At 47.7% G+C, this 27,048-nt stretch overlaps 1 protein-coding gene across 1 annotated transcript in view; it reads right to left on the bottom strand.

Annotated features, from left to right (window-relative positions):
* The window catches only part of GASK1A (golgi associated kinase 1A), a 75,113-nt gene extending 54,210 nt beyond the window's left edge, over nucleotides 1-20,903 (bottom strand). The window contains exon 1 of the mRNA XM_003256926.2: nucleotides 20,525-20,903. Within this exon, the coding sequence (XP_003256974.2) occupies nucleotides 20,525-20,527 (3 nt within the window). The 5' untranslated portion in view covers nucleotides 20,528-20,903. The remainder of the gene's footprint in view (nucleotides 1-20,524) is intronic.
* Nucleotides 20,904-27,048: the final 6,145 nt, after the last annotated feature.

Genomic DNA, 27,048 nt, shown 5'->3' on the forward strand with positions numbered 1-27,048 from the left:
TCTTTAGCATCAAGGGCCAAGCCTGGAGAATCTTGCTGATTTGGCCCAGGGGCCTCCAGTTTGAGTCCCATGTTTATGCGATCTCCTTCTGCTTTTGAGACTCTGTGGCTGTCTGTCCACAAACTCAAAGAGGAATCTGACTGAAGAGCAAAACCCTACCTCTGGAAGTGGTAGAACATAGTAGTTACTTGTTAAATATCTAGTAACTACTGATTTTTCTTGTTTTGGTAGATGGGAGTCAAAAAGCATTGGAAAGGCCATATTGGTCTAACTCGGCCCCAGGAGCACGCAGCCCCAGCCTGACCGCTCTCACAGGACTGGGCCAACTGATGATGGGTAAGAACACGTGGTCCTCAAGGCAGAGCCTGGACAACCCGTGTAGTAAACTGAATACTGACTCCAAAGATGTCCAGGCCCTAATCTCTGGGACCTGGGACCTTTGCATATGTGATAAAGTTAAGGTTCTTGAGAGGAAGAAACTGTCTTAGATTAGCTGGGTGGGCTCTAAATGTGATCACAAGTGTCCGTATTAGAGGCAGGTGGAGGGAGAAATGAATACAGAAGAGGGGACAGCAAAGTGATGATGAAAGCAGAGACTAGAATGATGGTCTCTGAAGACAGAGGAATTCCTGGCACAAGCTAGTAACACAGGCAGCTGCTAGAAGCCAGAAAAGGCAAGAAAAAGGATTCTCCCCTAGAACCTCCAAAGAAAACCAGCCCTTCTGACAACTTGAGTTTAGTTCAGTGAAACTCGTTTTGGACTTCTGACCAGAGCCATAGAGAACAAATTTGTGTTGTTTTGAGCCACTCAATGTTTGTTAATTTGTTACAGCAACAATGGGAAATGAACATAACCCCTACACTGGCTGCTGCAGAGATTGGCAGCATGGCCTCTTTAAGATGCCTTTCTACTATAGGAGTCCCTGGGCAACAAGGGAGGCCAAGAGGGCCAGGCCCAGCATGCCCACCTCAGGAATCTGAGTACATCAGGGTGGGCTGCGAGAGAGCCAGCCACTGAAGCCCCAGTAGACAAGCTCCTCCCTACAGCCCTGCCCTGGGAGGAACAGCAGGGAGGCAGGCTTGGGGCTGACAGCTAGACCCAGGACAGAGGTTGCTGAGTACCTTCACCCTGGGGTTTGCTGCATGTGGAAGGTGCCTGCCTGTGGAGGAGAAGCACCAGTGTGCAGCGGCTCCATCCAGAATGTGGAGAATATATTGGCAGGGAGGAGTGGTGATTTGGAAATGCAACAATGCATGCACTGCCTTCCAAATTGGCTTCATTCCCACCAACCTCAACCAAGTTCAAGAAGGGGGACAGCTCCATTAAAAAGAGAGAGTAGTTCAATCAGATTGTCACACTGTGATTGGAACCCATTAGTACAAGGGAAAGAAAAGGAAGAAAAGAGAAAAAGAAGAGAGGAAAAAAAATCATAAGGGTATATTATTTCATGAGACTTTAATTTCAGCTATACACACTGATATGTACATGTGCACACACACACACACACATGCACACATATTAGGTCACAATGTAAAATGTATTCCTATGCATATTGGTTAAAAAAAAAAAGTCCAAAAGCCCATAGATAAAATGACGTAGTTGTGGCAGTAGAAAACAAAGAGGCTTTTCTCACCCTGTGAATCCTAGGGAAGCTGACACTGGTTAGAGGTCCCTCCACCCAAATCTAGGCATCACTAGTAGCCATGGAGGAACAAGTCAGCACCAGTTATACCAGAGAAGTGATATCAGGTGAACTGGCACCAGAAAACCCTAGGTTAGCATCTAAGGTCACAGGGAGTGGGAGTGAGCAGGTGGGAGGAAGAGCCACCAGGAGGAGAGGACCACCCACACAGGGCCATCTGTCATAGCAGGAGGCAGAGACAGAGACCCCCTCCCCTGCCCGCCACACAGTCCTGCTGAGACACCTGTCTTGGGTGTCCTAGCTCTTCACTAATTTCTAAAATGGTGGAAGGCTTAGCACCCGCCTCATGGGTTGATATGAGTGTTTAATGAGTTAATGTGTATACAATTCTATAGAAGTCGCAGGGACATAGTAACTGTTCAAAGGTGGTCGCTCCCATTATTAACATTACCCCACTAAGAACAAGCTACAGCAAAGGGCAAACTGGGCTAAGGAGCTGAGCTCCAGGTCTGCCCTAGACACACCTACCAGCCACGAACTCTGCCAGGAGGTCCAGTCCTGAGTGCGTCTCCATCGCTTGCCCTGCCCCCACCACCTCTTCTCCTGCAGCCTCTCCTGGTTCTCGGATATGAGGCCCCCAGAATATTCCACAAAAGCTGACCCTTCATCCAACCAGCTCTTGGGTGGAGAATCCTTCCATTAGGAGTTCTCCTGGCTGCGTCTTCTGCAGTGTTGGAGCTCATCACAACCAGTGTCCTCCATACAGTGGACAGCAAGGCGATGTCCCAGACCACTTAAAGGACTTCAGAAGTGGTCAGCAGCAGTGTGTCTGCTGGGACGCCAATACCCCGAGGAGCAGCCCTCAACCTATGGCAGACAGGAATTGGCAAATAAAGACTACATCCTCTTTACCTGTGGGGGAGGACAACTCCTAGGAGTGACATATTCCTCACGGTCTCCCAGAAGTTCCCAGCAGGACCGAGCCCCAGAAGTCCCCAGCAGGAACCTGCCCTTTCATGCACCCTGCACTGGCTGCCTTCCCTGTCTCACTTCCTCCCTCCCTACTGCTGTCTTCTGGTGACGTCTTCCAGATAAACTGTTTGCACTGGAATCCTGGTCTCAAGGTCTCCTTCTGGAGGAAGCCAACCTAAGACACAACCTTATAGGGCCATTATGCTAATTAAGTGAGATAACTGTCAAATGCTTACAATTATTCTAGACCCACAATAGATGCTCAATAAACATAAGCTATGAGGGGGAAGAAGAGGAGGAGAACTCCTCCATCGTGCAGCTGTTATTCCAGGTACAGCTGAGGAGGGAAGAATCCGCACCCGGTGAGGGCCAGAACAGCCCATGGAGGAGAGGCCCCTGGGAGATACACCTTTGAAAAAGAATGTGCACGTGTTGTTTTCCAATCTGAAGATGATTCTCCCCATCTCTATGGATCCCAGACCTCTCTCTTTCTCTCTCTCTCTGTCTCTCTCATGCATGTGAAAGTAGTAGCTTGAACATGTAATACCTCACACTTGAAACACAGAAAGTCAGGCCAAAAGGGAGCTCCGAAGAGCAGGGAGCAGAGGCCAGAGGTGAGATCAGCAAGACTTACTGAGGGCCTTCTCACCCTCAGACCCGGAAACTCAACCCCAGACACTTCACACACAAAACTGTGTTCCTCTGACTCTCTGAAAGGGAGTTGCAGATGTCACCTAAGGTGCAGGTAGCAGAGGGTAGAGGGTGGGCAGGAAGAAAAAATTATTCATCTCCTGTCCCAAATGAGGAACAGTGGCTGGTGGGGTTGCTCATCACAGGGCCCCTCGGCCTGGACATGATTCCAGCCCAGGTTCCAGCCTCAGCTCTGAAACTGCTCAGCCTGTGAAGGGAGCGTGGGATGTGCAGTTCTGCACAGGGCCCTTAGCACATGGAGCTGCCAGCTCTCTGCTCCAGGGACAGAGTGACCTACTTGTCATCAGAAAGACAAATGGCCTCTCAGAGTTTGTGCACATTCTCCAAGGAGACCACAAGTCCTGAGGCTCAGTGTGGATGACCCACAGTCCACAGGGCACATGCTGAGCCAGGACCTGAGTATCCCACACCCAAATGGTCACAAGGAGCACCCCTCAGTCCCTGACCACAGGACCATGACCTTTCTCCAGTCCCCAAACTATTTGACAAGTTTCATCTCTGGGCCTAGAGGGGAGATGGCCAGGTCCCCGTGGCCTCCTGCCATCACCAGCCTAGCATAGCTACAAATAACACATGGGCTATTGATCCCAACTCCACTGTGGGCATTGATCTCAACTCCACTGTGTTCTTGCTGTGTGACCTTGGGCCTTGATCTCCTCATCTGTACAATGGGGGTCATAATAGCACCTAGTACCTCCTTCATAGGGTGGTCCATTCATTAGTTCATTAAGCAGGTATTTCCTGAGCCAAGCACTGTTCCAGGCAGAAGAGAAACATCATGAGCAAAAGAGACAAAAGCCCGCTTACGGTGGTGACATTCTGATTGGAAAAGAATGTGACTTGTCAATCATAAAAATAAAATCACTCTACTAAACACTATGAGAGTTACATGAGGTGTTGTAGATAAAGCATTCAAAACAGAGCCTGACGTGCAGTTAAGTTCAGTCAATGTTAACTGTCATTAGGATTGTTGCTATTACCACGATGGTAATTTTCTAGCAACGCCCATGGGATCAACTCCATGGCAGGGATCCTGGCACTGTGCTGAGAGGAAGAGCCCCATGGCAGGAATGTCAACGGAGTGTCCCTTATGTCCCCCCGTTTGCTGGTTGCCCTGGTCCAGTCTCCACGTTGATTATACGTTGGGGCTTTGCAGCCCTGCTGGCCCCAGGAGCCCTCTCCACATCCACAGCTGAATTAGCATTTTGTTCCAGCTCACAAGAGCGCCAGTGTGGGAACACCACAGGCCAGAAGGAATTTTGGAGACCCTGTCATTTGTTGGAAATTTTCTCTGGCTGCCTTTGTATTAACAGCCACACATTTTGCTCTCAGATCTGGGAGTGGGGCTGGGATCAAGAGGGAGTGGGGATTGCTGCTGAAAAATAAAGTAATTTTCTTTCTGGGCTATACCTTTCCAACCTTCCAGAGATTTCTGCTCCCTGGCTGCTCAGAGGCCAAGATGCAGCCTCAGAGAAGAAGCGGAAGGGAGCAGGTCTGTGCCTTCCCTGTGCACGTCTCCTCTCTTTTGACCAAACACATGACAACAGGGGAGGCCAAGCCAATTAGGAACACTTCAGGACAGAATCCACCTCACTCTTCACCAGACATCCCCCCCACTCTCCAGGAGGTGGTAGAGATTCGTACAGGATTAGACCTAGAGGAGAGTTTATAAACCGGGACCCACAGACAAAATCTGGCCTGCAGATGTGTTTTGTTTGGCCTGTAGTGTTTTAAACAAATTTGAACCAGTATTTAAAATCCAGGATATTTCACATAAAAATTCAGATTTCCAGCTTCCCTTGAAAAAGGGGAAGTTCTAGTTACACTTTGGGCCCAGGTCCCTACATGGCTGGTGTAGAGTATGGCGCTCTCTTTCAATGACATGCTCCCTGAAGTTCACCACAGGCCTCACTACTCCCTATTGTCTCCCAACACCAAGGAAGAAGGACAGTTGCCTTTGGCATCTCATTTGCCTTATCGTTTTTCTTATAGAAGATGAACACTTCTCTGACTACAGCTCAATTAAACCTGAAAAAACAAAACACAGGTGGATTTGTTTTCGTTACACCCAGCCCACTTCCTTCACTTATGCTAGCAGCCTGGCCTCCATCTGCACTTCAATTCATATCTCTTGGTCCAGGGCTACAATGTCCAATATGAGAGCCACTAGCCACATGTGACTATTTACATTTGAATTAATTAAAATTTAAAAATTTCCATTCCTGGTTGTACTGGCCACATTTCAGGTGTTCAGTTGCCACCTGCAAGTAGTGGCTACTATGTTGGACAGCACAGGATAGAACATTTCCATCATCTCAGAAAGTTCTGTTGGACAACTCTGGAGATATTTAAATATAAGATGTAGGAGGCTAACAACAAATTGAAACATCTGTTGCCCGCATCCTCCACATCTACTCTGTGTTGGATGCTGTCAGGGGAAATGATATGCATCAGGGCTGCTGCCTTCCAAGAATTAAGGAGAAAGCCTAATTAGCAAGTCTCTGACTTCTCAGTCAAAGACAAGAGAAGTGCCTGGCAGTGTCTGATGGACCCTCTTGGATTCAGAGAAGAGGAACAGGTCTCTGTGTCCATGGCACAAAGAAAATGCTCTGCTTGTCTACCGCATGCCCTCTCGGCCCAGTCTCAAGCAGAAAACTGCATCGGAGGCCTCCAGAAATGGAGGTTCCCTCAGCCCTCTCATGGAGATGCTGCTTAGAAGACTGAGGCTGAGCCTCTATGCATGTGTCTTGGAGGCTCCCCAAGCAAAATTGGGGAGCAAAGACAGTCAAATTGGGCTTCAGAGCTTGCCCTCCTTATCAGTACTTCCTCCCCAGCATTGGCCTTCCCCATCCCCCTAGGCCCGGCTCCTGCCTCCATGCCTCCCCTGGGGTTGTCCTCTGCCCAGGCCTCCCCAAATCCAGACCTAGTTCCTTCCCAGGGCCCCTTCTCTAGTATTGCCCTTTCTTCTCCTCTATCTATACAAGATGCCCCTGAGACCCAGACCCTTGGGACCACGCTTGATGCAACAAACTAATTTCCAAGGATATTTATTTTTAGCAAAAAATTTCCAACGACTAGATATCAAAATGCAAGGGCTAAGTCCAAGTGTGAGAATTTTCAGGTTGATTGAGTGGAAAAAGCATCACATTTGTGGCTGGAGGGCCCACCTGGAAGTCCTTCATATTTATGAACTGCATGACTTGGCCATGACTCAGATTCACTGAACCTTTATTTATGGATCTCTAAAACGGGTCTCATACAATAGTCTTAACATTTAAAGGATGAGGATTCCAGGAGATAATGAATGAGAAAGCTACAAAGTCCAATGCTTTGGGCATTGTTGTTATTGTGTTGTTATGCTACAATGACATAATACAGTATGTTGTAAATACAATATGTTATTATTACTGAGGGGAAATTATCTTCCAACACCCAGCACAGTGCCTGGCACACATCAGGTTTTAATTTCTTAAAAGATTATTTTTTAATGGCCGTGGAGTAGAGGCTGGGGAAAGATGCTTTTAGGCAAAGGGGGCTTCTGTCACTCCCCCAGAAACAGATCACATTGATGAATATCTACGCAGAGGCATGGGTTCTGCATCTTTTTAACACCAAAGACCCTTCTGGCCACCTGGTGAAGCTGAAGATCCTTCTCAAGATGCGTTTTTTATTGTATAAAATGAAAAATACAGGGTTACCAAGATAATCAATTACACTGAAATAATTATCCAGATCTTCTAAAAAACAAATGTGTGATATAATCCTACACGTGCTTCTTTATTAACACATTAAAAACCAACATCTATCAGTATACCTAATAACAAATGCACTTTCAAAGCAGTGATGAATAAAAACTATATTTCAAAGTGTCTGCTTCTACTGTCATTACATAAAATATCTGTGACTTCTCTTGGTGACAAAGTCACAGGTCTGCCAACACTACTGTGGCTGGTGACTACATTCATTATCGAAGAAACAATGAATTCCAGTTTAGAGATGAGTGAAAATAAAGATGTAACTTTCTTTAACCTAGTGCTCCCCTGAATTCCATGCATTAAAGCAAACTAAATATGGCCAGAGAAGGACTCCGTACTTGTGTATTTGAGTCCCTGTGGATAAACTGTAACCTAGCTTAATAGTCAGACAGAATTAAAAACCTAACTTAATAGTATGCGGCAGTAACAATGGCTGAGTGTTCACCAATCCCAGTGGCTATACTTCAACCACTCATAGACTGCTGAATGTTCAGACTGCTCAAATAAGGCAAACGCCAAGCTGTAACCAATCTCACTGTTTCTGTACCTACTTCCGATTCCTGTACGTCACTTTACCTTTTTTGTCTATAAATTTGTTCTGACCACGAGGCACCCCTGGAGTCTTTGTGAATCTGCTGTGATTCTGGCAGCTGCCCGATTTGCGAATCATTCACTGCTCAATTAAACCCTTTTAAGTTTAATTCGGCTGAAGTTTTTATTACATGCTTGGACCCCAGATCAAGAACTCTTGAACTAGGCGTCCCTTTCCCCTTCCTCTGATTCCAGTTCACCGTCATAGGGATGGATCCCCAGGGATGAGGCAAAGGCAGCGCCTCTTTGGCATACATCCCAAACTCCTTCTGAGGGAAGCCAAAGTCTAAGGTATCCCCCACTCCTAATCCTCTTGTTGCACTGAAGGATCCTCCTGACAGTTCTAGAAGTCCAGGCCTTGCTGTGCCTCCAGGCCTGTCTGTCATCCAAGGACAATCTAATCACAGCTCCCATTAACTGAGCACTGACTATGTGCTGACTATTACGCAAAGTGCCTTATGCTCATCAAAGCATTGAGCATACATTCCCACAGGGAGGCCCTGGTATTGCCAAGGGAAACCGAGGCTGAGAGGTTAAAGGTTCACTGACATGCCCAAGGTGGTCAGGGTTTGAATTCAGTTCTGATTACAGCTCACCCTCTGAACCCCTCATGCTTTAAAACCACACCGAGTAAGATATTACGACAATTACAGTCTAAACTCAGCCACCGCCAGGGAGGGAAGTGAGTGTGAACCAGGAGCCAGGAGCCTCTCCAGACTCCCAGTGAAGTGACTACACAAGGCATCCCTGCCCAGTCAGCCTAAAGGGAGATGAGGGGATTTTAACTAGAGTTTCAGAGGAGAATGTTCTGAAAGAAAGGAATACAATAGCATCTTTGTAGTTGCAACAGGATCTTGGGCAGAGGAGTGGGGGTGGGGGGCCAGAATGTGGAGAGTAACTGTAAGAGCCGACTAGGTCCAGAGCCTGCAGACTAGCCAGGCATGCAGGGAGGCTGGGAATGAGCACCCGTGCTATCCAGGAAGCAACCCTGCCAGCAGCCAGTCCCTGAGCTGGGGTCCAGGTCCCCCAGGAGGCACACACTGATCCTCTATGTGGACAGACAACAGAGCCACTCTGTCCTTGAGAAAGAACCCTGTGTGTCCCACTCACTCTCCTTCCAGCACAGGCACAGACATCCAAATGGCCCATTCACTGGCCGTTACAGCCTCCAGCCCTCAAACTGCCTGCAGCCTCCACCTCTGCTGGGCCCAGGCACCCAGGCAGCATGATCGCAGCCCCCACCATAGTCTGGACACAGCTTGAGCCTGGCTCCAGCCCCCGTACTCCATCAAACACCTCTGCTTCAGAGCCCAGGCAGCACCTCTGCAACTGCTCTGTGGCTATGCAAGCGTGTGAGGGTGTGTGTGTGTATGCAAGATTACCAGTGTGTGGGTGTGTATTTCACTGTGACACTGTGAATATCAATGTAAGCATGTGGTTTATGTGTGAGTGTGTGAATAATGTATCTAAGTGCATGGAGTGGGTAGATGTGTGTGTGTGTATATCTGTGTGACTCTGTAGAGGGTATGAATAGCAGAGACAACAGCAAGAAAAAGACTGATTAGCCAGGCGCAGTGGCTTATGCCTGTAATCCCAACACTTTAGGGGGCTGAAAGGGAAGAATCACTTGAGGCCAGGAGTTTGAGACCAGCCTGGGCAACAAAGTGAGACCTTGTCTCTACGAAAAATAAGAAAGAACAAAAGAAAGAAGGAAAAGGAGACTGATAGAAGAGAAGCCCCCAGGAGACTCCCAAGACCTCAGATGACATCCTTAAAAGAACTTTCCCCAGCCAGTGGCCTTGCCTGGCCCCCACCCCCACTGCTTCCACACAGACAGGTCCAAGGGACTTCAGGGGCCCCCAGACCTCCTCCCAACCGGCTGGGGTGAAAAGAGTGAGATAACCGCACCCATCATTTGCATACTTGTCCATAGTTCCCCCAGGCACAGGCCTCGAGCTCATTCAGGTTTGGGTCCGGCCCCTTACCCCACCATTTCCCAGCCACAAGAGCTCAGGCAAAGCATTTGGTTCCTCTGAGCCTTAGTTTCCTCATTAATAAAAAAGAGTGACACCTAGCTGACAGACCAACACACCTGGCCCGCAAAACAACATGCCTGGAACACAGAACAACACTGCCAGGACTCAGAACATCACACCTGGGACTCTCAGAACATCACACCTGGGACTCAGAGCTTTCCATCTGGGATGCAGTCAATGAACTGTCATTAAGTAGACAAGTAGGCTGCCCCCCATCCTCCCCAAGACTCGGAATTCCCGAGGGGCCTAGGGTATAGAGCATGCTCATTCTCATCTCAATGCTCAAATGGAGGCCGGGCACATAGCAGGCAGATGCCTCTCTGATAAAAAAACTTAGTAAATGTGGGTTTCCTTTGTCCTCCCTTCTTCTACCACAGACAACCACTGCTGCTGTCCCAGAAGCAGGCAGAGAGCAGCACTCTGAGAAGCTGGTTGGGAGTGATCCCCAAGGGTGTATGCATAGGGACCCTTTTTTTTTTTTTTTGAGACGGGGTCTCACTCTGTCACCTAGGCTGGAGTGCAGTGGCATGATCATAGCTCACTGCACCCTCGACCTCCTGGGCCCAAGCAATCCTCCCACCTCAGCCTCTTAAGTAGCTGGGACTATAGGCACACACCTTTTTAAACTTTTGTAGAGATAGGGTCTCCCTATGTTGCCCAGGCTGGTCTTGAACTCCTGAACTCAAGGGATCCTCCCTCCTCAGCCTCCCAAAGTGCTGGAATTACAAGCATGAGCCAACACACCTGGCCCTGCACAGGGACTCTTGACCATGCAGACCTCCCAGCAGGTGCACCTGTCCATGCTGTGAGTCTAATGCTGGGAGCACCACACACAGATTCCTCCAAAGAGACCCAAAAGAAGGCAGGTAGGATTTTCCATCATAAACAAGTATTGCTCTTACAATTTACAAAAGACAGAGATAAAACAAGAGAGCTGCAAAACCCTAACAGGCCCAAAAGGAAAATTGAGGAAAACGTTCCCCTATAATTAGGTCAGGAAAAGAAGCAGTGGCAATATTCAAAAGAACAAGATTCTGAGAATCCTACATCAACTCTACATTCACCAAAAAGAAAGATCAACGGCATTCTGAACCCTAAAAGGGAAGTCCAGACAGACAGAATGGGACACCTAGAAGAAAGAGATTGCACAGACCTGGAGACAGAAAGCAAATGTGAGGACCCACCCCATCCATTAATGCACCTTTTCCCAGGCTCTGTAGGAAATGTGTTCCTTGCTCCTCCCTGCAACCCTCTCCCCCTATCGACATCTCCCCCTTTCCTTCCACCTGGCCAGTAAGAGTTATCACATTATCCCTGGGCTGCAGTTCATTCATCTCCTTTGTAGATAAGAATGAAAGGGACTGCGGCTCCTGCACTTTTTGAAATTAGGGCCCACTAATGTTATGGTTTGATCGTATTTGGGTCTTCCCTTCCCATCTCAAAGATGTCACCAAGCATTTAACAGCACTACAGTTACTTTTTAAATCCTTGCCAGAATATCTTGAGAATTTCCTAGTGCCCAGTGCATTGAAAGTCACCTCACAACACTGCTGCAAAGCCAGTCTGGCTAGAAGCAAGACTGGCCAGTGGAACCATTGGGTTTGTCCTGCTGATAATGCCTCCCCAGCAGGAGCACAGAGCTGACATTAGGGACAGCCCTGGAGCATGTGAAGCACAGTGAGGCAGTGGCAGTCAGCCCTCAGTCCATCCAGGCCAGCAGAAAACAGCACTGCTCTGCCAAAGGGCAACAACATTGACGAAACCCAGCTCAGAAGAGTGTGCCCCATGCAGCCCGGGAGCCCCGCTGCATGGCATGCTCACAAGCTGAAAGGGGCACCTGCCTGGCTCAGCACCATGCCTAGACGTGAAGGGTTCTCCACAGAGCTGGTCTCGTTTGTCTCTGTGCCTTACTCTCTTCATCTCGCGTCCCTGTGTTTCTGGGTCTGACTCTTCTCGTTTTTCTCTCCCTTTCTCTCTTCTAGTCTTATCCCCTCTACGGTCTTTGACCGGTTCTTTGGCTGATGGCATTTCTGGAAAAATCCCTACCCAACCTGGCTCTTATAGAACCATGAACCTCCTGCCCCAAGATGGGAGGATTTGAATCCTCCAGCTGGTTCTGGAAGAGGCTGTTTGCTCATTGCAAGCAAACACCCTCAAAAGCCAAACAAAAACTGCCCACAAGTAAACAGCATGTGATACAGCCCCTTCCCGCGGCCACTTAGCAGAAATCCAAGCCCATGGCAGGCGGAAAAGTTGGGCTAGGAAGGATGCAGCAGCCACAGCCCCTACCCACTCTCCAGCCGTGGTGGTCAGCTGGGCTGGAGGCCAGAAGGAAGGGAGCCAGGTGTCTACACCGGCTGGAGGAGAGCATCAGGGACCACAGGCAAGATGGCTTGGGGGACATAAATAAACCTGTACACACAATTATTGTTGGAATTCTCTCTATCCTACCCCCATCCCTTTTTTTTTTTTGAGCTAGAGTCTTGCTCTGTCACCGAGGCTGGAGTGCAGTGGCTCAATCTCAGCTCACTGCAGCCTCTGCCTCCTGGATTCAAGGGATTCTCCTGCCTCAGCTTCCCGAGCAGCTGGGACTACAGGCGCCCACCACCATGCCCAGCTAATTTTTGTATTTTTAGTAGAGATGCGGTTTCACCATGTTGGCCAGGCTGGTCTCAAACTCCTGACCTCAGGTGATCCGTCCACCTCAGCCTTCCAAAGTGCTGGGATTACAGGTGTGAGCCACCATATCCAGCCTCTCTCTATCCTACTCTTGTGATTATCAAGGCAATATGTACAAAATCAATTCAAAGGATTAAAGGAGAGGTATCCAACATTTCACCATTGCTCTTAAGAATATAACATGAGTGATTTTATAGAATTAAAATGATTAGTATCATTGTTAAGTTACTTCTATATATGATCATTTTGTGGGATATGATGAGGTTTCTCTTGAAATAATCTGATCAATCTTTTATTCTTTAATTCATAGTACCCCCTCCCGCCGTTTTTTCCTCCTTTTTTTCATTTTTGCCTTTGTTAGATGCCCAGGCATGCCACAGTACCAGGCTTTATCAGAACCAGCTCGCATTCCTTTCCTTATTTGGAAAGAGGACTAACTTTCTAACTCATTACAGACACCCCTTCCCCTTCCTCTCCACTTTCTTTTATGTGCCCACCCTATCTAAAAAAAATCAAAGGTTTAGCCAACCAGGATTAGTTTAGATTGTATGACCCGACCCTGGCCAATGAGGAAAGGGTACAGGGGCAGGACTTGCATCAGGAATAAAGGCTCTCATGCCCCTTTGCTCAGGTGTGCTCTCATGGCAACTGGCCAAGGAGGCACCCCTCTGCACAGAAGTAAAATTGCTTTGTTAAGAATCCTTTGTTTGAGTGTTCAATTTCCTTAGGATTTTGAGCATTATTCCTAACAATTTCTAAGTGTGACTAGAAAAGAAACACCAAAAGCTAAATTTAAATGAAAATGAAGAGAAAGGAGGAAGTCCGACAGAGACCCATACATCCAGTTGCCTGAACAAGAACCTGGAGTCACTCCTGACCTGCTCTCAGCCTCCACATCTGAGATTACCAAGGGCTGGAGGTTCTCCTGCCCAAACATCCTCCTACCTGTTCCTCTGGCCTGCTACAGAATCCATACCTCTATCCTGGACCCCTGGATCACACTCCTTCTTCTCAGCCTCCAAAACTGCTCTCTAAAATGCAAACACAATCCCACCTCTCCAAGCTCAAAAGCCCTTCCATTGCCCCCTCTACCCTAGGGACAATAACACAAACCCCTAGCTGGTGGGGAGAGCACCCACATCCAAGAGCCAGGCCCTGGCCCCAGCCCCATCTCCAGGAGGTTCCCCTGTGGTCCCAGCCCGGCTCCTTCCCAGCCAACTTTTAACAGCTCATTTTTGCCTCCAGGGGTTTTGCACCTGCTATTCCTTCTGCTAGAATGCCTTTCCCTCTTCTTTTTGTTTATATATATATATATATATATATATATATATATGTTTTAATTTACATACAGTAAAACTGAAACTTTTCTGTATCATTCTATGAGTTTTAACACATGTATTAGATTTGCATGTCCACCACCACAGTCAGGACACAACAGTTCCATCACTCCAGAATTTTCCTTTGTGCTGCCCCTTTGTAATCACAGCCTCTCCACCCCTAACCCCTGCAACCGCTGATCTGTTTTCCATCCCTGTAGTTTTGCCCTTTCTAGAATGTCATATAAAAGGAATACCACCGTATGTAACCCAGTAGGATTGGTTTCTCCCACTCAGCATAATGCCTTTGACATCCCTCCACATTGTTGCATGGATCTATGGTTCTTTTCTATTGCTGAGGAGTAGTCCACCGTATGGACATACCACAGTTTATCCAATTACAGTTGAGCAACATTTGGGTTGTTTCCAGTTTGGGGCAATTATAAGTAAAGCTATTATAAACATTTGCATCAGATTTTTTTGTAGACATGTGTTTTCATTCCTCCTGCATAAATACACAGGAATGGGATTGCTGGGATATATGTTAACTGTATGTTTAACTTTATAAAAAACTAACAAACTGCTTTCTACTGTGTTTCCCACTTTCATGTATGAGAGTTCCTGTTGCTGGCATCCTGACCAATACTTGAGGTTGTCAGGGTGTTTTGCTTCACTTTTTAACTATTCTAACAGATGTACACTGGCTTCTCATTTCTTCCCTTGACGGAATCCAGATCCTCCTCAGATACTCCCTGTCCTGGAGCCTCCCTCTGCCCCACTCACTCCTCAGGTTGGGTCTATCCTTTCTCTATATCTTCAGCAGAACATTTGGCCCACAGGGCTGAAGCATTTCCTTGTGCTTCCCTCTCCCCTGAAACTACCACCTACCACCTGCTCCCCTGTCTCCGCACCCCACCCCCCACCGCCCACACACACACGTATGCACAGGCAGCCTCAATAAACTGTGTACTCCTCAGAAGCAGGGTATGTATTTTTTATTTTTCTATTTTCTGCCCTACACAATATCTGGCTTAAAGCAGACATTTTATAAATGAATGGATGAATGAATGAATGACAAGACAGCAGGGAGACAGAGGGAGCATTTACACATTGAATGTGAATCCTCCATTTGTGGCCTTCTTGATATGCCACTCAGGAATTCCAAAGTCACTTGGGAGTAAGACTCAGTCCCTGCCCATGGAGACACCCATTCCTTCAGAACTCGTGAAGGCCTAGAAATCAGAGTGAGGCCCCTATAACCGAGTACCCTCATTTTTCTAAGACAAAGAGAATAAGTTTTTTTTAATTATTTTTTCTTCTCCCTTCCTCCTTTTCCCTCAATCCTTGCTTCCTACTTAGCTCTTTAGAAATGCAGTTAGAAGCTCTACCTTCCCTTCACCAAACACTCCCTACATGGAAAGCTTATCTAACTATGAGCTTACTTAGAAGCTCCAGAGCCTGAGCTACCCTTCCACCAGGAGCTTGCCTCGAGAGATAACAGTCAATTTACAACCTAAAGTGTGCCCACTCCAAAACTCTCTCCCACCTGGAGAGTATCTCAAGACAACGATGACCTTACAACCTAGCTCTGCCTATGATGGTGCTAGCTCAGCTCCCTGGTAGATAAGGCACCAAAGCAAGTCACGGAGACCCCCACCTGCTTGCTCACTCCCCTGCATGCCATTCATGCCAAGTATTCATTTAAAGGATCCTGCTTTCTGCTCTAAAGCAAAGTGGTACCCTTAAAGGCAGGAGCCTGTACCTCTTCCCCTAAGCTAAGCTTTAGAATAAAGTCACTTTCTTTATACTAAACCTTGCTTTTGTTAATTGGACTCTACAAGTGGTGAGTGACTGAATCTGCATTTCAGTTACACTCCTGCTGTTTCCTCACCGTTCACATCAGCCCTCATCCTGCTTCCCTTCCACTCTTAGCCTCCTTGACCCCAGGATTCACCAGATGCTATTATAAAGCACTTTCCATCTTCCGCTCAGCTGGCAGTTCTGGAGCCACAGGCTGGACTCTGGGGAATAGGACCAGATCCCAGGCTACTCCCAAGAGTATGTGTGCATGCGTGAGTGTGTGTGCACGTGCACAGTGTGTGTGTATATGTGTGATGTGTGAGAGTGAGCGTGTGTGTGTGTGTGAGAGAGAGAGAGAAAGAGAGAGAGAGAGATAGGAAATGAAATCCACATAAAGAAGGGCGGCTTGGGGTTTTCCCACAATCATGGCTCCCTCTCATCCTCAATCTCAGGCCAAGTGGTCCTTCATACACAGTCCTGTGCAGACGCATCCAGAAAATGAAGGGATCACGCCCTAAACTCCCTAGGCAGAAACACTTTAGCAGTCACATCACAAGATGATCCAAGCAAAGACAGCCCCAGGTGACTCACAGCAACCATGCCTCAAAGAAAACTGATGCACTCTGTGTCTCTACTAGTACCTTAGGTGGGGAGTGGATATCGGACCTCCCAGACCTATTGGAGGGATTTGTCGGCATCTTTGAGGCCAAGCTGAAGCATGTTTCTCTCACTAGTCCCTGAAACAACCAAGGAATTCATTTCTTTGTGAGGCCTGTTCCCACCACCCTCTACATCCCTGTTTTTTGGACCAACCCCTGTTTGGTATGGTTGGGGCCAGTGGATTCTTTAAAACACTCTGCTCCCTGCCCAGCCCTGCACAAAGCAGGGGTCAGGTATGCAGCAGGAGCTGCAAGTAAGGGCTGTACCCCAGAAGAGAGAGGGGATCAAATTTCCCACAGGCTCCATGGGCTGCATTTCAAGGTTCCAATACCAGTTTAACCTCTTCTTCAGCTAAGCCCGATAACATCTGGGACTCATTTAGTGCAGAGGGACTCAAGGAGGGGACCCCAGCAGTAGATTCCAAGGACCTGCGGCTGTTTGGGGAGCTACATTCTCATCCAGTCAGCAGTGTTCTGCAAGGAGGCGCATGGGAGACAGACTGGACCAACATCTGCAGGCTGGGTTTTCCTGCCTGATGAGAAGAGAGACTTAAAGAAGCAAGAAAACTACTTGAGGATAAATTCCATCTATACTAGATCCTTACTTAGAGAAGAGTCCCAGAAGCATCCCCTTGACTGGTATTGAATGAAAGGCACCTGTGACTTCCTTACCATTTGTTTTAGACCCTAACAAAAAGCAAACCTATTTTTGTGGGTCCTTTGTAAAGCCCCCAATCTTACAGCACCTTTGAGACACCAAGTATTTTCACCTCCATGACTCCATTTGCTCCTCACAATGACTCGTTGTACAGATAAGGGACTGAGGTTCAGAGCAAGGCAGCGCTTACCCAGAGCCACACGGTAACCTAGCCCAGCACAAACTCCATTCTGACTGCAAACCCCGGGCCTTTCCTCTGCCACTCCAAGCCACATCACATCCCTCAAGTCTATGATGGGGCTGTAGTGACTGTGACAGGACCTACATGGGGAGTGGAGGGGGGAGAACTAGGAGACAAGAGCCCTAGCCCGGCTCTAAGTGACCCTAAAGAGGCCACATCCCTTTTCCAGCCTCAGCTCCTTCTCTGAGTCTTAACCTCCAGCGATTTTAGCTCTTGGTTCTCCCAAGGAGGACTGGCCCGTGTGGGCTCCCCTGGGACTCCATTTCCCCCGCTGCTGCCTGCCTGATGACCTGCCCACAGCACAGAGTGAATACAGGCAAGAGGAAACTCCTCCCACAGCACGCTGGGCCCTGGGAGGGTAGTTACAGTAAAATCTTGGGTAGAGAAAGAGGCCAGAGCAATTCGTTCTTGTGAATTTTTCTAATTTCCACTTAGCTGGGCACTCAGGTCCTCATTTCCATGGATAATGAGAAGCTGGCCACATGCCACTGAAATCAGCCCCAATCCTGAAGTGACCTAAATGTCCAAAAACGGGGAGATGATTATCAAAATCACGGTACTGAGCATTAAATGTATGGTTATAAAAGATTTTTCTAGAGATGTAGACATGGAAACGTGCTTTGATATAAACTGAAGTAAAACAAATCAGACTGCAAAATTGCATGTGTGGTGAAATCTCAGCTCTTTAAAATAATACTCAAAGAGAATAGGAAATATGCCAAAATGATAATCGTGGTTCCTGTAGAAGTTGTGTATTTTTTCTCAAAAATCAGGAGGAAAACATTTTTTTAATTGGCAGTAATAGTTTCAACTTTCTCTATCAATATTTTTCTTTTTTAATTTTTAACCCAACACATATATATCTGATTCTATCAATATTTTTCATCAAGTGCAGAGTCCTTGGCAAACACCAAACCTCCCACCACCACCGCAAGGAAAGAAACTGACAAGTGTTCCAATCTTAGCTATAGAAAAATACACACCAAGCCATGGCAATGACCCCGACCCCTCAGGATAACCAAAAATGCCCCCACAGATGCTGCAGCTCAATGCTCTTTTCCTTCTTTTTTCTTGTTTTCAAAAAGACATTTAAGGATTCTAGACTTTTATTTGTATACTTCTAACCCAGAGTTTCCCATCATACGTACCTTGGATCAATAACACGATGGCATTAGGGAAATACTGAATAAGGATACCATATTCAAACAAGCTGGGCAAGTTCAAATCTCAGTGTAATGAATTAAAAGACGATACTCTATGGAAGGACCCTCAAAGAGATATAGCATATGACATATGTGATATCATATAATGGGAAATGATATAGCATCTATCATTTCCCAAAAACTATTTTAGGACTATCTCAAGGAATGACCACTCTATGGACATAGGGATATCTTGGGAAGTGTAGCTTTGAGCCCCAACTTTCCCCCATTCTCTCAGCCTTCTTGCCCTGTGGTTCTCAGCCCTGGCAGCACACTGGGCTCACTTGCAGAGCCTGAAAACATCCCTTGGTCTGGGTTTCATCTGGATTTGGGCTGGGGGATGGGGGCAGCCTGAGTCAGGGCTGAGAACCACTTCTTCCCCACACCCTTTTAGTTGTTCATGCTAAGCATAGCTCAACACTAGAATTGAGATCCAATCTCAAAATTATTCACATATCACCCATTTTTGGAGCTAAATGGCACCTTGAATAACATCTAGTCCAATCTCTCATTTTACAGAAGAGGAAACTAAGGTCCTCAAAGGATTCCTAGCCCCCTGTCTCCTCCCATGCTGCTTCTAGCCAGTGCCAGGCTGCCCTGTGGTCTCTGGACCTCAAGACCCTTCATTCAGATGGAGAAGCAAAGGACAGCCTTCAGATCTCCAAGGCCATTTCACTGCCACAGGATGCCCAACAGGCCCCTCTCTGCAAGTGAACCCTGAGACAGTGAAATGTTGACACAAGTCCCCTTCCTAACACAATACCAGAACCCAGAGCCAGGGACGTGAAACCGGGAAGCTGCAACGACTCACAGAACAGGAAGCTTGCGCTGGCAGTGGGGCAAACACACCAATGTTCCCCTAGGCAGCCTGAGCAGAAGGCAGGTACCATCTCTCCTCCAGGCACTCTGCTTCAGCTGCAGACCACAGAGCGTCTGCTACATTTGCCTTTAAAGCCAGGAGACTCCAGCCTGCTAATGCCCCTTGGGGTGGATGGCTGTGGCCTGAGTTCTGGCAACACTCTTGCTCCTAAACAGAGAATTTGTAATAGGATATCTCCACACTTCGTTTCACATCCTGTACCCCCAATCATTCCCCCTTTTGAAGCTTAAGATTCCACCATTTCCTTCTCTTAGCAGCTTTGAGAAAAAACCTGAAGCTGGATAGGTGTTAGGAGGGGTGAAACATACACACACCCCTAGCCTCAAAGGTACCCTTCCCTGAGCCCCCAGCTCCTGATGACCAGCCCTCCACCTCTGTTCCAGCCACCTGCCAGGCCCCCCTATACACAAAGGAGCTGTTCTCACAGAGACCCTCCAGCCTACAGCGCAGTCCCTAGACAGCCTTCTAAACTCCAGGCCCAGCGAAACTCCCCACGAAGCATCTCCAGTGGGTTCCGATCTGCGCTCTGTGAGCTTGGAAGGGAAGGGAAGAGGTGAGCAGGCATGGAAGCAGACAGGGGAGCCCAGTGAACTGCAGGAGCCCAGTTGGGGTTGCAGGGGTTTTCTGCTGCAGGAGAAGCAGAGCAACTAACCAGCGGCCCGGCCTGAGGGACGCCCCTTTCCTGGGGTTGCATGTGTCCTTTAGCTAAGCCGCCTGGGCCACATTCTCAATGGGTTTTTCTTTTCTGCCTGTTAGTGTCTGTGAGGTTGATCAATGGAAGGGCCACGTCCACAAGACCCTGATTTCATCGTGACTTCCCAGACCCACCAGTGCATCCACATCTGCCCAACAGTCCTCCCGTAGGGGAGGTAGAGGGAGGTGGATTGGAACTTTACTAGAGCCAATTTAACTCAATGTTAATAAACGTTAGGACATTTTTTTAATATCAATACACAGCTAAATTAGAGAAGATAGTATAAAATTCACATGAACTTTGGAGAGTATTAAAATGACTTCAAAAGCATCTCATCAGAGGCTGCCGTGGGTTCCCCAGGGAACGCTCCCCTCTCCCTGCTCTGTGGATTGCATGAAGATTGCACAGAGTTGCGAGTGGGTTACAGTTCGGTCAAGGTGTGCAGATTCGTAATAAAAGCCCCCTTATTACGGTCCGCCCCACCAAGAGCGGCAAGAAAGCCAATTGCCCCCAGTTCTGGTGCAGAAATGAAAGTCGCCGCCGCCCCACGCAACTTTCGGGGAACAACTCCGGCCTCGGGAGGCCGCGCAGGCTGCGCGCGCCCAGGGCCGCTGCGCGCTGCCTGCAGCCACCTGTCCGGGTGATCGCCCCACCCTCCGCTCGCGCGTTCCTTCCCGCGAGTCCTACCATGTCCGCGGCGGTGCCCCGGCCGGCTCCTCGGCGCGCTCAGCCGGCTCGCAGACTCATCCCGCCTCCCCTTGGCCGTCCCCGGCGCCTTGGCTCGCCAGGCTTCCCAGGATGCGCGGTTACTCCGCTGGGGCGGGTTTCCCGGACTGAAGGTGCACACCTTCCCTGCAGCCAAGTGGCCCCGCGCCAACTCTCGGGAGATCGCTGCACACCGGGATACTCCGAGGGTGGGGAATACACGCCGGATCTACTGAGATCTACGGGGATCTGCGGGAGCCCACCCGCGGCCGCGAGCCTCTGCGGTCTACTGGGGACTTTTGCAGAGTTTGCAAAGTCCCTGCCTCGCGTCCCGGCCCAGCTTCCCCATTCCCCCGAAAGCGCGGGAGGGGGGAGCTCCCTTCACAATAAAAGCCCTGCCGGGGGCTCGGCCAGCCGCAGTCTTCTGGAGTAGGGGCCCAGGTGCTAGGAAGGAAAGGTCTACGCCCTGCCTGCCCGCCTGACGGGTGATGCGCCAAGGCTGGACGGTGAGGGACGCCTCTAAGGTGTGAGGGTGCTTGGTGAGTTCGCTGCAACTCGGCAATATGGCTGAGTGTTACCCAAACTGCCACCCTCTCCTGCCAAGCAGGACAAGTCTTTTTCTTTACTGTCGCTTGTCAGAAAGACAAAGTCTTTTTTTACTGTCACTTCTTCGCTGTTTGAGTTCAGTCCCCAAGAGGATTTGGAAGGAAAATCCGTTGACCACTAAGTTAATTAACAATGAAGAGTTTTTGTCCTTGAGAACTAATCACTGTTAAAGTCACTGAAGTGGCCGATACCTCTCTGCTTTGGATGCACAGACAGTGCCTTTGTGTCCCCTGAGTCACCTACTGCCAACGAAGGCACAGTCAGAGCAAGACCTGAGAGTCTATCCCTTCTTCCTTGGGGAATGTCCTGGGCTTAGGGGTTCTGTGGTCCCAAAATCAGGGCTAGCCCCAGTATTAACAGCTGGGTGACCATCGACCAGTCCCCAGACGTCTTTATGACTTGTGTCCCCCAGTGGCCCAATGTTTGGACCCCAGGATTCTTAAGAGCCTGTGGACAATGGATGGAGGCGAGGCAGAGTCAGCAGTAGGGTGCCCTGAGAGAATTTGGGGGCCAGGCTGAAAAATTAGCCTCCAATACTGAAACTAACAGGAAGCATTATTAACTAGATGAAGACAGGCATCTTCCCAGCAGTCACCTGCCCCAGAATGATCTGAGGTTATTACTGATGGCAGTGCTTCTAAAGGGAAGCAAAGATCCAGAGAGTCCCCTTAAATTGTGTATGTGTGTATGGGCAGGAGGAACAGATGAAGGGAAAGTATTCAGTCCTTAACATTCCAGATGCTTTCTGTACATTATTTCATTTAATAACCACAAATGATCCTAAAAGGAAAACTTTTGCAAATGAGGAAAGTCAGGATTAGGGAGATGAAGTAACTTTCCTGAGACCTGATAGCCAGTAAACAGTTTAGCAAATCCAAGTCTATTTGCCAGAACATGAAACAAAGAGGAAGACTTGATATGGCAGGAACAGGAGGCAGGATGTAGCACTGCAAACTGCAGCTTGTCTGTGCATACGGAGTACTGAAAGGACAGAGAGTTTGAGCCCTGGTTGGGAAATGAGGGAAGAGGGAGGAGGACAGTACAAACCATTCAGGGTTTTATTTAGATGTTTAGGGAGACGCTGTGATCTTCTGAATCTCATTTTCTGACTGTGACTCCACACAAGATGTATATTAAACATATATTTATAAATGTAACTAAAAGAATGTTTTATAAAACATTACTTCATGTGATGCACTCTGACTTTTCTATTCTATTCCAATTTTACATATTTTTAATGATGGTCTCAAATCACTAACTTAGACAGGAAGAGAGTGCCCAGTATTTCCAGGATTACTGGAAGCAGAACTGTTTTCCAAAGCAGCAGCTCCGATGACTCATGGAACACACTTGGGAAAAGCTGCTGCAGGATCTAGCCCAGCCAAATAAAATGTCACACGAGAACATGGCTAAGCTGTAAAGAATTGTTTGTTGTTACAGCATATCCCGGTCCATCCTAATAACATGAATAAAATTACTTTTAAGACGAATTACTTGAAAAGAGTCATAAATCAGATTTTTGTCATTTCTCTGCTCAAAACCTACCAGAGGCTTCACATCTCCTGCAGTGTAACATGCCACATCTTACAGGGGCCTACAAGTCCTTTCACACTTTGGCCCTCATTGCTTCTGTAACATTATCTCTGCACACTCTCTCTCACTGTGCTCCAGGACACACTCACCTTCTTATTGTTCCTTGCATATTACAGGCATGATCCCACCTCAGGACCTTTGCACTTGTTATCCCTCTCCCTAGAATGCCCCAGATATCCCCATGGCTTGCTCCCTCACCTCCTTCGGGTCTTTGCCCAAGTGTCAGCTCTTCAGTGAAGCCTTCCCTGACCACTCTATTTAAGATTGCACACTCCATTCCTCTTCAGTTCCACCTTGTAATTTTTTTTTTCTGAACCAGGCAACTTCTTGGAAGCTATACTAAAGGGTTTTAAATTTAGATAACCAGTAAATCCCTCCCTTCTAGGAACCAACACTTCATGTTTTGTTACTTTCCAAATTTTGGTTGACTGGTGGTTGGCCGCTCCCAGGTTGTTGGCAGAGCCTCTGGTTACACTGCAGACCTTGCAAGTAGGAAATACTCAACTCACTCCACTGGGACAGGTTGGTGCTGGAGAGAAATATTTTATTATTTTTCATGACAGGGTGCTCCAGGTTCATTAGGAGTGAGTCCATCTTTCACCAGTTAGCAGGAGATTTCCAACTTGCTCTAAGGACGTTTTAGGGTTTCTTATAAACTGGTACCCCAGGCAGCTTCCCAACAGGCCCACTCTCTAATAAGATTCCATGTCTAGCTCCATTCCAGACTCACTGAATCAAAATTTCCAAGGCTTGAGTGTCTTTATATTTTTTAAGCATAGCCAGGGCTGAGAACTGCTGAACTAAGCAATTCCTCTTCCTTGGCTCCCATATCCAAATGGCCTTTCTAAATGATTCTGGAATCTTTCTCCTCCTCACGGCCAGTTCTTTGGCTCAAACTTTTGTCATCACTTACAGTACTCTCAGAAATTCAACTAGCATCTCAGGCTCTACTTTTGCTCTTTCCAATCCATCCTGCACATTACCGCCACAACGTAAACATAGGCCTGCCACTGACCTGTTCCACATAACTCTCAGGATTAAGTGCAAATTCCTCAGCAGCATAGCTTTCAGACTCCTTCAAGGTTTGACCTCTTATTACCTCTTCAAGCCTTTTACATACTCATAAACCTCCTTCAGGGCAGTTTCCTCCATCTCAAAGCCTTTTCTTGACACATTCCTATTTCCAACCTGACATAGCTCCCTGCACCAGTCCTCTCCATCTTGAAGGTCCAGCACAGCATGCCCCTGAAGTTTCTCTGTTGCAAATATTATCTCCTGTGACTCTCACTTCCTAGAGGAAAGGACCATTCTGGGCCTTCTGTCTCCATCTTCCTGGTACCAAGTAGCTACTTGATAAATGCTTCTGAATAAAGGAATGAGACAGAGAAGACTGAGGTTCAAAACTGAATCTACCACTCACAAAGCATGGGTCCTCAGCAAAGCCACTTCCTCTCCACTGGCTTCAGGTTCCTCATCTGACAGATAAGAACCATCATCCCAGCCCAGCCTAACTCCCTCGATTCCTGCAACCATGTAATGTGCTCATATAAGTTACAACATCCAGGTCAGGACTTTGCTCATGGTAAACTTTCAAAAACATTTATTGAGTCCAAGAATGACGAATGAGAAAAAACTTCTTTTGCAGCAGAGAATGTTAGCATCCAGTTTACATTCTCTCTTCTCATTTACTTAACTCCTATATTTCAAGGGGCAGCAGTATACTTGGCCAAAAAGTTATATATTTCACAACCTCCCTTGCAAAAAGGAACAGCCAATAAGAAGCAAATGGAAGTCATTGGTGGGGCCCACAGAAGCATTTGAAGGGGGCTGAGGTAACTTACCTTATTGTTCAGCAAATATTCACTCCCTATATTAGTCTGTTTTCATGCTGCTGATAAAGACATACCCAAGACTGGGCAATTTACCAAAGAAAGAGGTTTAATGGACCTAGAATTCCACATAGCTGAGGAGGCCTCACAATTGTGGCAGAACGCAAGGAAGAGCAAGTCACATCTTACATGGATGGCAGCAGGCAAAGAGAGAGAGAGCTTGTGCAGGGAAACTCCGCCTTATAAAGGCATCAGATCTTGTGAGACTTATTCACTATCATGAAAACAGCGCGGGAAAGATCTGTTCCCATTATTCAGCTACCTCCCATAAGGTCCCTCCCACAACATGTGGGAATTCAAGATGAGATCTGGGTGGGGACACAGCCAAACCATATTATTCTGCCCTGGCCCCTCCCAAATGTCATGTCCTCACATTTCAAAACCAATCATGCCTTTCCAACAGTCCCCCCAAAGTCTTAACTCATTTCAGCATTAACTCAAAAGTCCACAGTCCAATGTCTCATCTGAGACAGAACAAGTCCCTTCTGCCTGTGAGCCTGTAAAATCAAAAGCAAGTTAGTTATTTCCCGGATACAAGGGTGGTACAGGAATTGGGTAAATACAGCCATTCCAAATGGGAGAAATTGGCCAAAACAAAAGGGCTATAGGCCCCATGTAAATCTGAAATCCAGCAGGGAAGTCAAATCTTAAAGTTCCAAAATTATCTCCTTGACTCCATGTCTCACATCCAGGTCATGTTGATGCAAGAGGTGGCCTCCCATGGCCTTGGGCAGCTCCATCCCTGTGGCTTTGCAGGGTATAGCCCCCTTCCTGGCTGCTTTCACGGGCTGGCATTGGGTGGTCTGCAGCATTTCCAGGTTCACAATGCAAGCTGTTGGCGAATCTACCATTCTGGGATCTGGAGGACGGTGGCCCTCTTCTCACAGCTCCATTAGGCAGTGCCCTACTAGGGGTTCTGGGTGGGGGTTCACACCCCACATTTCCCTTCCACACTGCCCTAGCAGAGATCCTCCAAGAAGGCCCCACCCCTGCAGCAAACTTCTGCCTGGGCATCCAGGCATTTCCATACATCCTCTGAAATCTAGGAGGAGGTTCCTGAGCACCAATTTGTGACTTCTGTGCACTTGCAGGCTCAACACCACATGGAAGCTGCCAAGTCTTGGGGCTTGCACCCTCTGAAGCCACAGCCCAAGCTCTACATTGGACCCTTTCAGCCACGGCTGGAACAGCAGGGATGCAGTACACCGAGTCCCTAGGCTGCACACAGTATGGGGACCCTGGGCCCAGCTCATGAAACCACTTTTTACTCCTAAGCCTCTGGGCCTGTGATGGGAGGGGCTGCTGTGAAGACCTCTGACATGCCCTGGTGACATTTTCTTCATTGTCTTGGGGATTAACATTCAGCTCCTCGTTGCTTGTGCAAATTTCTGCAGCTGCTTGAATTTCTTCTCAGAAAATGGGATTTTCTTTTCTCTCCCATTATCAGGCTGCAAATTTTCCAAATCATCAAATTATGCTCTGCATCCCTTATGAAACTGCCTTTAATAGCACCCAAGTCACCTCTTGAATGCTTTGCTGCTTAGAAATTTCTTCTGCCAGATACCCTAAATCATCTCTCTCAAGTTCAAAGTTCCACAAATCTCTAGGGCAGGGGCAAAATGCTGCCAGTCTCTTTGCTAAAACATAACAAAAGTTACCTTTGCTCCAGTTCCCAAGAAGTTCCTCATCTCCATCTGAGATCACCTCAGCCTGGACCTTATTATTGTCTATATCTCTATCAGCATTTTGGACAAAGCCATTCAACAAATCTCTAGGAAGTTCCAAACTTTCCCACATTTTCCTATCTTCTTCTGAGCCCTCTAAACTGTTCTAACCTCTTCTTGTTACCCAGTTCCAAAGTCACTTCCACATTTTCAGGTATCTGTTCAGCAGCACCCCACACTACTGGTACCAATTTAATGTATTAGTCCATTTTCACACTGCTGATAAAGACATACCTGAGACTGGGAAGAAAAAGAGGTTTAATTGGACTTACAGTTCCACATGGCTGGGGAGGCCTCAGAATTATGGCAGGTGGCGAAAGGCACTTCTTACATGATGGCGGCAAGAGAAAATGAGAAGGATGCAAAAGTGGAACCCCCTGATAAAACCATCAGATCTCGTGAGACTATTCACTATCATGAAGACAGCATGGGAAAGACCTACCCCCATGATTCAATTATCTTCCACAGGGTCCCTCCCACAACATGTGGGAATTCAAGATGAGATTTGGGTGGGGACACAGCTAAACCATTTTACTCCCCTTCCCCCTGCTGCGAGCAGAGCATATATCTTTACTGCACTGTTGTTGGGGTTGGCCATGGACTAACTCTGACCAATAAGATGTGAGCAAACAGAAGCATTGTGTGTGCTTGTGCAGTATTGCTTGGCTTTGCATTCTGATGATGCATCATGTGA

Source organism: Nomascus leucogenys, chromosome 4 (genome assembly GCF_006542625.1).
Source record: "Nomascus leucogenys isolate Asia chromosome 4, Asia_NLE_v1, whole genome shotgun sequence".
Classification (NCBI taxonomy): domain Eukaryota; kingdom Metazoa; phylum Chordata; class Mammalia; order Primates; family Hylobatidae; genus Nomascus; species Nomascus leucogenys.